Source organism: Antrostomus carolinensis, unplaced genomic scaffold (genome assembly GCF_000700745.2).
Source record: "Antrostomus carolinensis isolate BGI_N321 unplaced genomic scaffold, ASM70074v2 scaffold21583, whole genome shotgun sequence".
Taxonomy (NCBI): domain Eukaryota; kingdom Metazoa; phylum Chordata; class Aves; order Caprimulgiformes; family Caprimulgidae; genus Antrostomus; species Antrostomus carolinensis.
In genome coordinates, this window is record NW_010303474.1 from 26,208 (window position 1) to 39,234 (window position 13,027).

At 37.4% G+C, this 13,027-nt stretch overlaps 1 protein-coding gene across 1 annotated transcript; it reads right to left on the minus strand.

Annotated features, from left to right (window-relative positions):
* Positions 1-199: 199 nt before the first annotated feature.
* Positions 200-12,105, minus strand: ATRIP (ATR interacting protein). The gene is made up of 12 exons (XM_029084052.1): positions 12,031-12,105; positions 10,319-10,489; positions 9,578-9,693; positions 9,109-9,269; positions 7,574-7,669; positions 6,624-6,753; positions 4,716-5,447; positions 3,947-4,089; positions 3,230-3,321; positions 2,222-2,305; positions 1,713-1,962; positions 200-403 (listed from the first exon to the last, which is right to left on the minus strand). The coding sequence occupies exons 1-12, from the start codon at positions 12,088-12,090 to the stop codon at positions 336-338; spliced, it is 2,103 nt and encodes a 700-aa protein (XP_028939885.1). The 5' UTR covers positions 12,091-12,105; the 3' UTR covers positions 200-335.
* Positions 12,106-13,027: the final 922 nt, after the last annotated feature.

Genomic DNA, 13,027 nt, shown 5'->3' on the forward strand with positions numbered 1-13,027 from the left:
CACAGTAAAATAGGTAACACAATAGTGAAATTTCCATTCAGAGCAATTCCATAAAGGATTAAATTCATAAACAGAACCAGTCATAAGCCATTGAGTGGTTTTGCACAGCAAAACAGTACATTGAAGTATAATTCTTACATCAAAACTTCTTTGCTTTCACCTACATTTAGATGATGCTTAAATAATCACAACAAAGAAATGTGTCCCAGTTGTGCTGCATTTGAGTGCAACTTTTAGATTATCACTTAATAAAATCATTATTTAATTTTCAGATTTACACTGGCAATGATTATGATGATTTAGATGAGGAACGACGGATTTTTGCTAGGTGTTAGCTAGCTGGAGTCCGTTCCTTGGTCTTCTGCTTCTGGCTCAGAAGGATACAATTCATCCAAAATCAGCTCTGCAATGACAACAACAAAGAAAATCATGTTTCAGAGAGTAATTTTTCTACTTGATACAGTACAGTTATAGTTGGTATCTCTTTGCATTTTAAAACACATAGACTGTAGAAGGCTACAGCAAATATCCTTTTTTTAAGGTTCAAAACAAACCAGTCTTTAGATAAGTTTTTGTCATACAAACTTCTCCCCCTCTTTTCTTTAATGCCTTCTTGGGCATTAAAGGAGAGAACTATCTTGAACAGTCAATTAAATTAGTGGAAAAACAATAAAGGGCAATTTGTTATTTTACAACTAGTTCTGACTACTTATTAAGTTTAAAACATAATTTTTGTTAACTAATTTTAAAAAAACCCCACTAGGACAAAAGCATAGTATTTTGTGTTTTAAAGGAAGAACCTGAATGCTAACTACAAGCTTGCAAGCACAGGTGTGCACCACCATCCCTAAAATGACAAGCTGTTACACTGTTTTGGTCCATTCCCAAGAATAACTAGACAAGATGTTAGGCAAAGGTCTAGAAAACCTTGGGACACTCTGGGCAGTCGGAGTAGAACAAATACATAGCACGCTGTTTAGCATCTCCAGAAAAATCAGTGTAACTAATAGTGGCATGCTTGCATCACCTGCCTTACTGATGCAAAACATACACCAACAATGAAGGATTTATCACTCTGTCTCTCAGTAAGACCAGATGCCTTCTCTGGTATCGTGTAGCAAACCAAATACTGACGTAAGAGCACAATCCTTATATCAGCTCTGCAACATGCATGTAAATAATGCCATGAATGAACAAAGCAACGGCATCAAGGGCCACAGAGGAGAGGCAGTTTCACAAGATTATCTCTCTCTAGGAGATGGACACTAGGTGTGTGCAGAGCAGGGGGAACGTCCTGATGGACATGGGCTAGAGAAGCTTTTGGGGTAATGAAGGAAGGTTGGGGGTAGAAGAGGAAGAAGAAAGATGTTAAGGACTGCGGGAAAAACAAAACACAGTTGCAGAGAGAAGGTGTAATGTTAGTTGGAGACTTGGAATATATAGGTACAGATTGTTCTACTAAAGAGAGCTGGACATATCATTTTGTTTAATCAGCTAGTAGGGCCTATTTCTACAGAGAGAAGAACAAGGCAAAAATATTAATAGTAGAGTAGTGGTTCAGTATAATGAAGTTTGAGAAGCAGTAGACTATAGATAGAGTTCAGAGGTCTGAGCAACAACCCTCCCTGGTATCTGGTACTTGTTAAATGAGGAAAGGGACCGGAGTGGAATTTCCATTTCCACGGCCAACATTATAATTTGACTGGTTTTACCTTCACAGGCGCTCAATTTTTGAGTCTTTTTGAGAATGGCTCTTATGCCCGGCATGGCTTGGTCATATTGATGAAGAACTTCCAAGCAGTGTTCATGAAACAGTTTATCTTTCTGAGACAGACTGTGTAAGAGTAAAACAGCGTCCCGTAAAAACTGAAAAATTTGTTCCTTATATGCACACAAGCTGTTCTCAGATCTTCTAATCTTCATCCACTGTCTGTGTAACATTATAATTAGTGCCTTAACCACCTGCAAGAGGAAAAAAAGTGCCTTAATACACAAAGTAAAATTAGCAGAAAGCTTATTTCATTATGAACTTTACTGACTAATCTCTCCAAACTTCCAAATTTTCTCACAAGCAACAAGCAAAAGGAAGCTTCCTAGAAGGTGTCATCATTTAAAATACAGTACACTTCTGTTTCATTGTAGCTAAAAAAGAGCAAAAAGCTGTTTCAGCATTGTCAGGGGTAGTGTCAGTAGATTAAACTCAGCCACAGTAGGGATGTACCTCGAGGTTACACTGGCAGTCTGTCCCAGGTAATAAAACCGCTGGACTGGAACACCTCATACACCTTGTCAGGAGTCTCACTGTCTGTTACAAAAACACACAGATTGAATTATGATGAGTGCTAGGGTTCTACAGAATTATCAAACAATTAAGCTGCAAATAAAGGGAGGCAGAAATGATATTTCATTACTAGTTTCAAACATTCTTGTTGTTTTCTTAACAGTTGATCTTTTTTACCCCCCAAAATTGCTGAAGTTTTTTCCCTGTAAAACTTTACAGGCGTAGAATTTGCCTTGCACGTAAACTTTTTCTGCTTTCTGATGAGAAAAGCTAATGAGGTATGGTGGACCTTAATTCACTACGTACAAATATATTTACACTTCATATAACAATGTAGGCTGGGGGATAATGAACACGGTTCAGAATTATTTCAGATGACAGCAGAAATGGAGCAAATGGTAGAACCTCAAACAAGTTGCCACTGTCAGTACAGACAATGCAAATTAAATTCAAAAGCTATTCTTCTTACATGTGACTATTATATAGCAAGCTAGCATTTCCACTGAATACAATGCATATAATCCTGAGTTGCTACAGACTGCCTTTTATATGTAATAACTCATAACATACAGTTCAGAAGTAATTAATACAATCAAAATGAATCATAGATCTTGCTTCCTTGTACTCCCCTATTGATCTAAAAGCAAAATAAAGCTGTGTTGAACATTTACAGCCATCCTAGGATCTTTCTTGCTTTTTCAGTGACTTAACTATGACTATTATGACTGATGTTATCTTAAGAATAGTTACTGATTCAGTTTCAAGCAGCTACTCTTAGAAAAAAAAATAAAAATCAATGTAATCTCTTCCTGCAAGCCAATACTTTCAGTGTTCTACTTCAGCTGGAGAAAGAACTTGGTTTTGGACAATTTGTGCATTGCCCTGCTCCTTCCACTCCCCCAACTGGAAACAGCAGGAAAAAGCATATGAACAAACAGCTGTGGTTACCTCTTGTTCCAGCTGAAGCCAAAGCATTTCAGATGCTGATTTATCTGGTCTTGATGTAATATACATGTACAGTGCAAGAAAAAGGCAGGTGTCTGAAATAGAGACAACTTTGTTCTTTTCCCAACTAGTCAATTGTTTATGTCAAAAGTTAGATTTTTCACACAAGAAAACATTTCAGAAAATATGCAGAGTGCTATCCTGGGCCCCAGGATACAGGCTCAGCTTCTTGCTTTACTTGAGACATCTTAAGCAGTGCTGAAGAAACTAGCATCCCTAAACTTATTTATTATTATAAACACATTATATTATGTGTTTGTGGTAATACTGTCCTACTTCATTCATAAGAAACTAGACAAAGACTAGAATACTGGTATCCATAAACTCAGCAGTGTCATGAGTGCAGATAAATTAGACTTCCAGCTCCTCAAAAGCCCTTTTTTTCCTCATCAACCTTTACTATAATAAACATTAATCTGGGAAGTAGTTTTAAAAATCCACATGGGTATTAAAAGCACTGCATGTAGACAGATACCACAAGACAAAAGACTCTTCAAACAATAACTGAAACACTGCACTAGAAAACAAGTTTCCAGGTAACATAGCAGGCTTTTTGCCTTTTGGAGTTTTAACACCTTGGAGCAAGGCCTGTTTGATTACTTTTAGTCACCTAACCAACACTCAAGTGATAACAGTTCTGTGTGTTACACAGTCTTTTACCTGAATGAGAACAAAGTTGAGGAACCAGCTGGTGGTGTTGAGCAAGAACAGACAACAGTCGCACAGTCAAAAGGACAGCAGGCAAAGGGGTCTCTGCACACAGACAACGGAGCAGTGCCTGGCTACTCAGTAAGTGCTGAAAACTTCAAAAGAAGACTCAGTTAGAAATGGGAAATGCACTGGCAGTTGAAAATGCACTATTTTTTGTATGCAGCATCATAATTTGTGCCTTTTTAGCCATTCAGAACATTCCTGATCTCAACTTACATAAATGTATACATATTCTGTTACATTTGGCAGTCAGTCTGCAGTGCACACTATGGTTGTGTATATTAGACCAAGAGCAGGCAAAATGTCACACTTTTGAGAGTGGCATTTTACCTACCAGAATGAAACCTTGTGCTTTCACTCTTATGCATCTCCCAGCAATAGCAAAAAAAACCCACAAAATTAATGTTATAGATATCTGATCAACTGCATGTGGCCTTAACAAGTTTTCTCACTTTCAAGTGACAGCTGTGTAATGAGGCAACAGCCTCTGCTTCATATAAACATCATAAGCAAATCGTCCTAGGTGGCGGTGATCACATTCATTAGCAGCAAAGGCAGTAAAAAGATCTTCTACTGCTTCTCAAAGGTGACCTGAGAAATGTGATATCCCCCCATACATGTCAAAACTTCTACTGTTATCTGCACAAATTAGTTTCAACAGAAAATGAAAACTGCTAAACAACAGTCTGGAATAATTTTAAAACTATTACTGACTTACTTTATTAGCAAGTCCATTGTTGAATTTTCAGCTAATTTCACCAAAACTTTTAGGCTTTGGTTCAGTATTCTGTCAGTCTGGGAGCCTCTTGCAGCAGAAAATGCTAAAACCTGAAGCAGCTTTTTAAACAAAGAATGTTGAGCTTGATTGTTACTGGGAACATCCTGTGGAGCTACAGGCAGCCCTCCTTCTGTCCTGGTATCTTCTTTATTACCACACTGATTATCACACAATACATTTTTGTCCATCTTGGAAACTTGTTCATCTCCAACAGCAGAACTTTTTTCCACTTCAGTAGACAGCAATGTGTGGACAACATCCCAGCTATAAAACGCCAAGTAATAAAGAATACCCAGGGATATAACTGTAGTTTCTTCAAGAGACAACCTGAAGTCCTCCTTACTTGATACCATATTTGTGTTGGTTCTGGAAGAAACAGCTGGATGGTTTCCACAAGAACCATTGACTGACTTGTCTGCCAACTGTACTGCTTGACAGTATGCACCAATATGGTGTTCTACCAAGGGCAAGAGATGCACGGCACCTCGGATCTTGCAGTGTCTGAGGTGCAAGAACTCTCTCTGACTTTCTGTTGGGCTTCCTTCAGATAGTCCGTCGTCCATAGCAATCAAGTTCAAACCTGTTATTGCAAGTTTTTGAGCTTCTTGGAGGGATACAAAAGGAGCCATTTCTTCTTGAGTTGTCCTGCTGCTGGGTAGTTGTGTGGACTTCCTATCCAAATAAAATTAAAAGAAGGGAAATACTTCAAAAGAAGAGGTAGAGAATATAGCTGAAATCTGAGTTATCCATATTCTGAATCAAATAATAGAGAGGCTAGAGTAGTAACAGATGTCTGTTACCAAAATAAAACATAAATTGTGAAAAAATAATAATAAAAAAAAATCCTACTCCTTGATATGTTCATGGAAAAGCAATTTCAAAGCATTCCTGGGTCTTGTGAAAGTAGTCAGAGCTTACAGTGAGTAACTTCAGCAGCCCACTATAAACCATTGTCTGAAACTACATTTCACACATTGGCTTCCTGGTTTCATACTTTTAATAACCTGGTGTATATTCTTATCTTCCCCTGGTGTTATTTGGTAGCTTCTGGGAAGAATAAGTATCTGTACGTTACTGATCTGTAATACGTAGGGGCCTTTAAAGGACTACAACAAAAATAAAAATTATTTTATTGGCCAGAGATATGAGAGAGAGACTCAGCTATTAACTAGTCAAACTGCAGCTGCAGAGGCCACACGACCTCTGCTTGCAAAAACGGCAAGGGCAATGAGACACGAGCCTTGCTATGAACCCACAAAACACAAGAATTACTAATAAAATAACATCAGAAAAGCAAAGGTATTACAGGAGCTGCAGTCTTAATCTTTAAAGTGAAAACCAATTATAATTTATATCCAATATTCATACTTAAAATGCTTACAGGTCACTATATCTTGGAAAAATGCACATAAATTGTGCATTACAAATTTGACATAGTTCAGACTTCGAAGCCAACTGTTTTTTGATCACATTTTCAACATCTTCTTCCCCCTTAACTCACGATCATGTTTATATGCTTCCCTCATTGCAATGTAAGTTTTCTGCCCTTAAGTGGTTAACAACAGCAGCTGCTAACAGTCGATCCCAGGTTTTACAAAACACGTTTCTGTGCCTTCCCCTGATATATTAATTAACCTAGTTTATCTCTTAGTGTTGATCCACTGTTTAGTATCTACAGTAATCAAAGATACAGAATGATGTCCCAAATTTTGAATTAAGTAGCCTAAGCAAAAGAGCATTTACCATAAGGAACGAGCTATCCTACATGAGTAAGCATTTCAAAGTACAGAGAATGCCACTGTACTAAGAATGTGTCAGGTACAGTTTAGCAAAAAACCCCAATCTTACGTATCCAAATAATTAGACGGCGATACAGCTCCAGGTAGAGGCTCAGAGTTACTGCTAAGAAGATGGCAGAGTCCTAATAATGACCCAGGAACAATGGGCTGCTTCATCAGTGCATTTAGTAAAATAGAACCTGAAAGGACACATAATTGTCACCATAATCAACTGGAAGATCAACAACAACAAAAGTTAATATTTCAAAAGATTAGCCTTATTTATAGTGCTCAAAGTATTTTTTTCATTAATCTTCTTCCTCTTGTAGAGAATAATTCTCTAGAAGAAAAATATTTTCAAAAAATGAAAGATATTATTCTTTCAGAAAGAGATTATTTAAGATATTATTTAAATATTAACCAAATTCTATTTAACAGAGATGTTTTAATTACAATCTGATACTAGCAGAGTATCTCAAGCCAAATCATCATATATCCCAACTATCCTGATGACTTGCCCTCCACGTTCCAGTCCAGACATTAAAATTACATGATGCAATTCTATTCTGAATTGGAAATAAAATAGTACCCTGAACGCTTGCTTTTATTGACTGTTGTAAATGTTGCTTTATTGTTTTTACCTTAATTTATAAAAAAGTATTTTTTTTCCTGTTTTCTATATCAGTTTACACTAAAAAGTATAACATAGTAACACTGAAAGAGCCAGCCTTGTACTAAGATGCCTCTTGATCCATATCTTACCATAAAGCAAAACCCAGGCAAACTTTTTTCTTAAATAAAATAACAAGGTAAGAATGTTGTTAGGATACAATAGTATAATCTGAAATGTTTTACTGCAAAATCACAATATTCAAAGCAAAAAGTGACTAGGTGAAGTGTAGTGGCATATTCTGTGCAGTGGCATTGTATTTATCAGGCTGCTCAGCACGACGGCGCTCAGTAAATCTGAGCTGCTCCTCAGAAATGCTCGCTATTTGTCTGTCAACAGAATGAAGTTACCTTGAGTGTTTCGCTTATGTACAGAAATGTAGGAACCGTTTTTTCCCCTTGCTTCATGCTTCATGGATAATGCTGCAGGATGGGTTGTCTTGCTGTCTAAAACAAACAGTAATCACGATTCTAATATGAGAACTACCTTGCTTATATAATCCGTACCCATCATTTACACATGTCTGGTTATCCATCGCTGTTATATAGAAAGTAGACAGCAGACCAGTAAAAAGTAGCCATTTGTCTGGTGTAAGTAGCCATTTGTCTGGTATAACTCTGATATGTCAAACCATATAATAGTTATGAGCTGTGATGCAAGTAGAATCGCTCCCCAAATTAAATTAGAAAAGTGAATAAAATTTCACCTTTACTGTCAGATGTTCCACAGATAGTTCAGTGCTACTGCTCTCTACTTTTCTTTTAGGAACAAAAACCAACACCTCAAGTTGAATTCGCACTATTAGCAGAGATTTACATGACTACGTTAGTTAAAAATCAACCAAAAATTCTAAAAAAAACCCCAACAAATGAACAACTATATTTGAGAATTTCATAATCCTTCAGCCAGCAATAAAAGCCACAATTACTAACCAAACTGAAGCCAAAAGCGTTGCGGGGTTCAGAGGACACATAATAAAGTGTGTTTTTCAGAGGCATGTTGAATGCTGTTACCATAACTAATGGTCAGGGGGATGAATAAATAGCAATACTAATGCTTTAAGGCTACTGGATTTTTCTTTTTCATGGAGTTCTTACTGCCCATAAAGTTTCAGACTGAATTCTGTAACTGACAGCAGCACCTCAGATTTTTTATGACTCTTCCTATAAGAATTAGTTGATGATATCCCAATTTCTTCTAGTTATTTCCTACGGAAACATGGCAGTTAGCTGCTATAAAAAACCCACCATTTTTGTTTCATATTATAGCAATCTTCAAATACATGCATGCATTAATTTCCTAAGCCTTACTCAGTGAATTTTAAGATACAATTTTGTGAGAATTACTGCTCTACCCATAAAAGAGGAAATGATTAAACTCGTTTTTTCCTTTCAATACAGCTAAATATGTACCATGTAAAATAAAATCCCCAAAAAGGTCAGCTTTAAAGCCAAAACCACAGGAATACAAAAAATGCATCAGCTGACTAGCAGACCGATTCAAGAAACAGGCAAATTATTTCCTGTTCTTCTTTCTTCAGTGAGAAAGGGAGATATTTTTGTATATTTTAATTCATCACATAATAAATGAATTTTTTTCATTACAGCTAACAGCCACTTCATCGCTGACATCTTGGCGGCTGCTATATAGGCATTACCAAGGTGTGAATTAAAATGATCTTGATGCAAATTTCAGTCATAGTTGTTTAACATTTTTTGCTATAAAGTGGAAATAAATTTAAGCAAAACCAAAATACAACAAACAATACTTATTTTTCTCTACAGTGAACTTACTGACACTATTCAGTCACATCGTACAAAAATCCTTATCTAAGACAAAATGTTCACATGCAACTAAAAATGTTCCAAGCTGTGTATGGATTTACCTTCTTTGATTGAAGTAGTAGGGGCAATCACATTTCCTGAAGAACACGATGGTCTAGTGGACATTTCAGCACTGAAAGATTCCTTTGTAGGAAAAGATCTTTTTCCAAGCTGTGGAGAACATCCTTCTGATTTCACTTGTACTGCTAAATTCTTTTTAGGGCTACAATAAAAAAATCAAACATTTAGATGAATCAGTATTTCTTTTGTAATTATTTTATTAAAAAATAAATAAGGATTTAATGGTTTTTGTGATGTGGATGTTTTAAAGGTACTTCACTATAAACTCTTTGCATTTCTGTCAGAGACAAGGAAGGCTCTTTTTGAGCAAATTCCATAGAGGTCAATAGACTTTTCTTGGTTGTATTTTTTCAAGTAAACAAAGCTAAGAAGAAATGGGAAAAGAAAACCTCTTTAAAAATAGTTTAAGCACATCATATCTCCTTGTAAAAAGGAACACAAAACTCATACCTTGACATTAAAACCGTCTGAGTAACATGTTTATTTCTTTCACAGTTCTGAAGTCGCGTTCTTAATTCGTTCATTTCCGCATCTTTGAACTGCAGCTCTGACTGTAACGACAGTAACTGCAGGAGGAATTAAAAAGACAGTTTTACTGTTACTGAATAACTTAGTGGTGTTATAACTGCAGAACAACTAGAATTACCGTTGTTTTCAAGATTTCAAGGTTACCATCTACTTACTGTGAACTCTGCATAAGATCTCGATTTTAATGTATGCTAGTCCAATTAACACTGTCTTAGAACCACGTGCCAAAAGCTCAGGCACTGTTTAGACAGAGCAAGTGCCAGACAGAGCATGACTACAGTGAGGCTGTTAACAGCAGACTAAACAGGACAAAAACAGCCACTGTCCTCTTCAGGCCTTTCAGAAAGATGATTGCAACAGGAATAGCAGAGTCATAAAGCATATTCTTTTTTTTTTCATTTTGAAATACATTCCAATTTCAATGTTCTGGGGATTGCTTAAAAAAAGCAACAAGTAAAGAAAAACCGCTGCCACTTGAATTTTAGTCTTTTATTTTGGCAGAAGAAAACCCTCAGCAAGTTCTTACAAATGCTTTCTTCTAGATAAGAAGATAAAAGCATACATCACACTAATGTTCTTCCTTTGACCAGATGGACCGTGACATCATTAAGTCATAAATTTAGCTTTGCATGTGCTGCGCGGGCAACTGACATCGTTACAGACCTTTTTGGAGAATTCCTTTTCTTTTTCACTGAGAGTCTGAGATTTTTGCTGTTCCAACAGCATGTATGATCTTTTCTGTTCCTCCATAGCACACTCCATCTGCTGCATCGAATCACGCAAAATTTTAATTTCTCCATTTTTAGTAAGGATTTCATCCTGCATTTCTTTCAGCTGCAAACAGATGAATTCCATTAAAGGGTATATATATATATATATATATATATGAAAGTATGTATTTATATCATTAAGTAGTTAAAAATTAGGTATATTTATACTTTTTAGGGAGGAAAATTCTTCTGTAACCCAGTTCAGAAATGCTGCTTCTAACTCTTTTTTCTGATTAAATCAGGCCCAGCTACTGTCTTCTCTAACAGAATTATAAAATGACAGCAAAGGCACATCTTCATATACCACCATCCTGGTATCTGTCAGAGACCATTCTTCTCTTTCCCCTTCTCTGTGATTATATTCTTTCTTTGAAAAGTATTCTACTCACACACATCAATAATTTATTCATTGTTGGGATGATAAGAATGATAATTTAATTACAGTATTTAATCTAGCATGGCAGCCAACAAGCACGCTGTCCTAAGACAAGCTACCTCACCCAGACAGTATTCTCATGACATATATAGTCTCTAATACTCTCTGAACAGCCATCACCACTCGGAGACAGGACTTTGGAGGGATAATAAATTAGTTACTCAGAAAAGCATGGAGGAAAAAAAATAATCAGAAAGACACCTCTATACCACGATGTAAAATTATGGTTTAACCCCGTGTTGAACATGGTGTACAGGCAGGAACTTCCAGATGGAAGAAGGATATAATAGAGCTGGGAACAGAGCTGAGGGTGATGAGAGAAAGGGAAATAGAGTAGACCCCTTCCATCTGGGAGAAAACAACTGAAGAAACAAAGGTCTACAGAGCTGCGAGTGCTGTGCACAAGTTCTTCCTTGTTTACTGCGTCTCGTAACAGCCAAAACCATCCACTGAAAACCACTGGGTGCAAAGTTCAAAATAAAACCAAAGAAGAAATTTCCTGACACAATGTGTGGTTAAGCTGGGGACCCTCTCACACTAAAAAGTATCAAAAAACAACCCCATAAGCTTCAGAAAAATACACTAAAGAACATTAAATACACATATACTATTTCTGGATCATGAAGCTCCAACATGAAATTTTACCAGAGGCTAAAAGTATATTCTGGTAAAATACCATCATAAACTTGCTCAGGTCTTATATTCTTCCTAAGCTGTCTGCCAAAGAAAGGATGGACTTGCTACAGGCACTTGCACCTCCTTACATTTCAGCACCTATTTCTTCCCCATAGTTATCCTTCCATAAGGGATGATCAGAAAGTAAAGTGATACAACTTAAATGTCACTTTACTTTCTTAAATCTTTTAAGTTGCACAAAACAACTCTTGCTGACTGGCTTACAGGACAGAGGAGAATGGATTTGACAGGAAACAAGTAAAACTTACAAATTAGCATTTGCTAATGTGAAATGACCAAGAAATAAAATACTGCTTTCACTCTTAATATTACTAGAAGTGTTTCTAGTATGACACTTTTAATAGATCCACAGATTTCAGAGATTACTAATTAACTTGATTAGCATGAGATACTTGGAAGCAAACATCCCACCCTTCAGTTAGCCCTATGAAAAAATGGGATATGTATAGAGGGGAGGGGAAGATATCACTGACCTTCTGTTTAATTTCTTCGTGCTGTGTTTGCAGTACTTCAAACTGGAATGCACCTCTCATCAGACTGTCTTCTGTACTGCTTCCTGTTGCAGAAAAAAACAAGACGTGTTCTGAAGCAGGGATGATGTATGTACATCACTGACGACTTAACATCAAGGTTTTGTTATTTGGAACTAGATGATCTTTAAGGTCCCTTCCAACCCAAACCATTCTATGATTCTATGTTTAAATACTTTAATATTTATCCTGTCACTACAAACAGGTAAATCGCACATTATCTAATCACCACAGTCACTTTTTTAGAGCTTGTGCATCGATCCTTAAAAAAGGAGAAAACCCTCCCTCCCAAACATTTTTAGTATCTTAAAACAGTACAGCAAGACACTGCAAGTGCAATGTTTTCACCAAGATCGTTTTAGTTAACACACCCTGTGTAAATAAGGGTTCACTGAAAACCTTCTGACCTGCAGAGATTACCAGTGTTAGCAGTGCTAAATCTTACTTGCTAAGCCCTCTGTACTTTAATTATGAACAAACCTCTGGCTCCCGTGTGCTCTTTCAAAGAAGAGTGGAAATCAATCGTTAATATGAGACATATTATGCATTTAATAGTGAAAGTTAATGGTTGGGGGGAGGGGGGGGAACAACCTGGTGGCCACACGGACGATACAATGAACGATGCTGGAAGCCTGTGACAAGTTTGTGACCCTCGTTTGTTTGATGTCACCCGTTTAAGAGGCAGCACCACAGGTTTGCATTAGAGCTGCCCGGCGCTGTCGGGTCGGGGCGGTGTGACCGCCCGGGCCTCCTCTCCTCCACTCTCGGCCACCTTGGGGGGCGGGGCGGGGTGCCCCCCCGGGCCTCCTCTCCTCCACTCTCGGCCACCTCCGGGCACCCCAAGGCCCTTTGAACCCCCCCAGAAGTTCCGGCAGCGGTTCCTGAAGGGATGACACACGTTCTCCCGAAGCGCCGAACCCAGCTGACAGCCACAACCGGC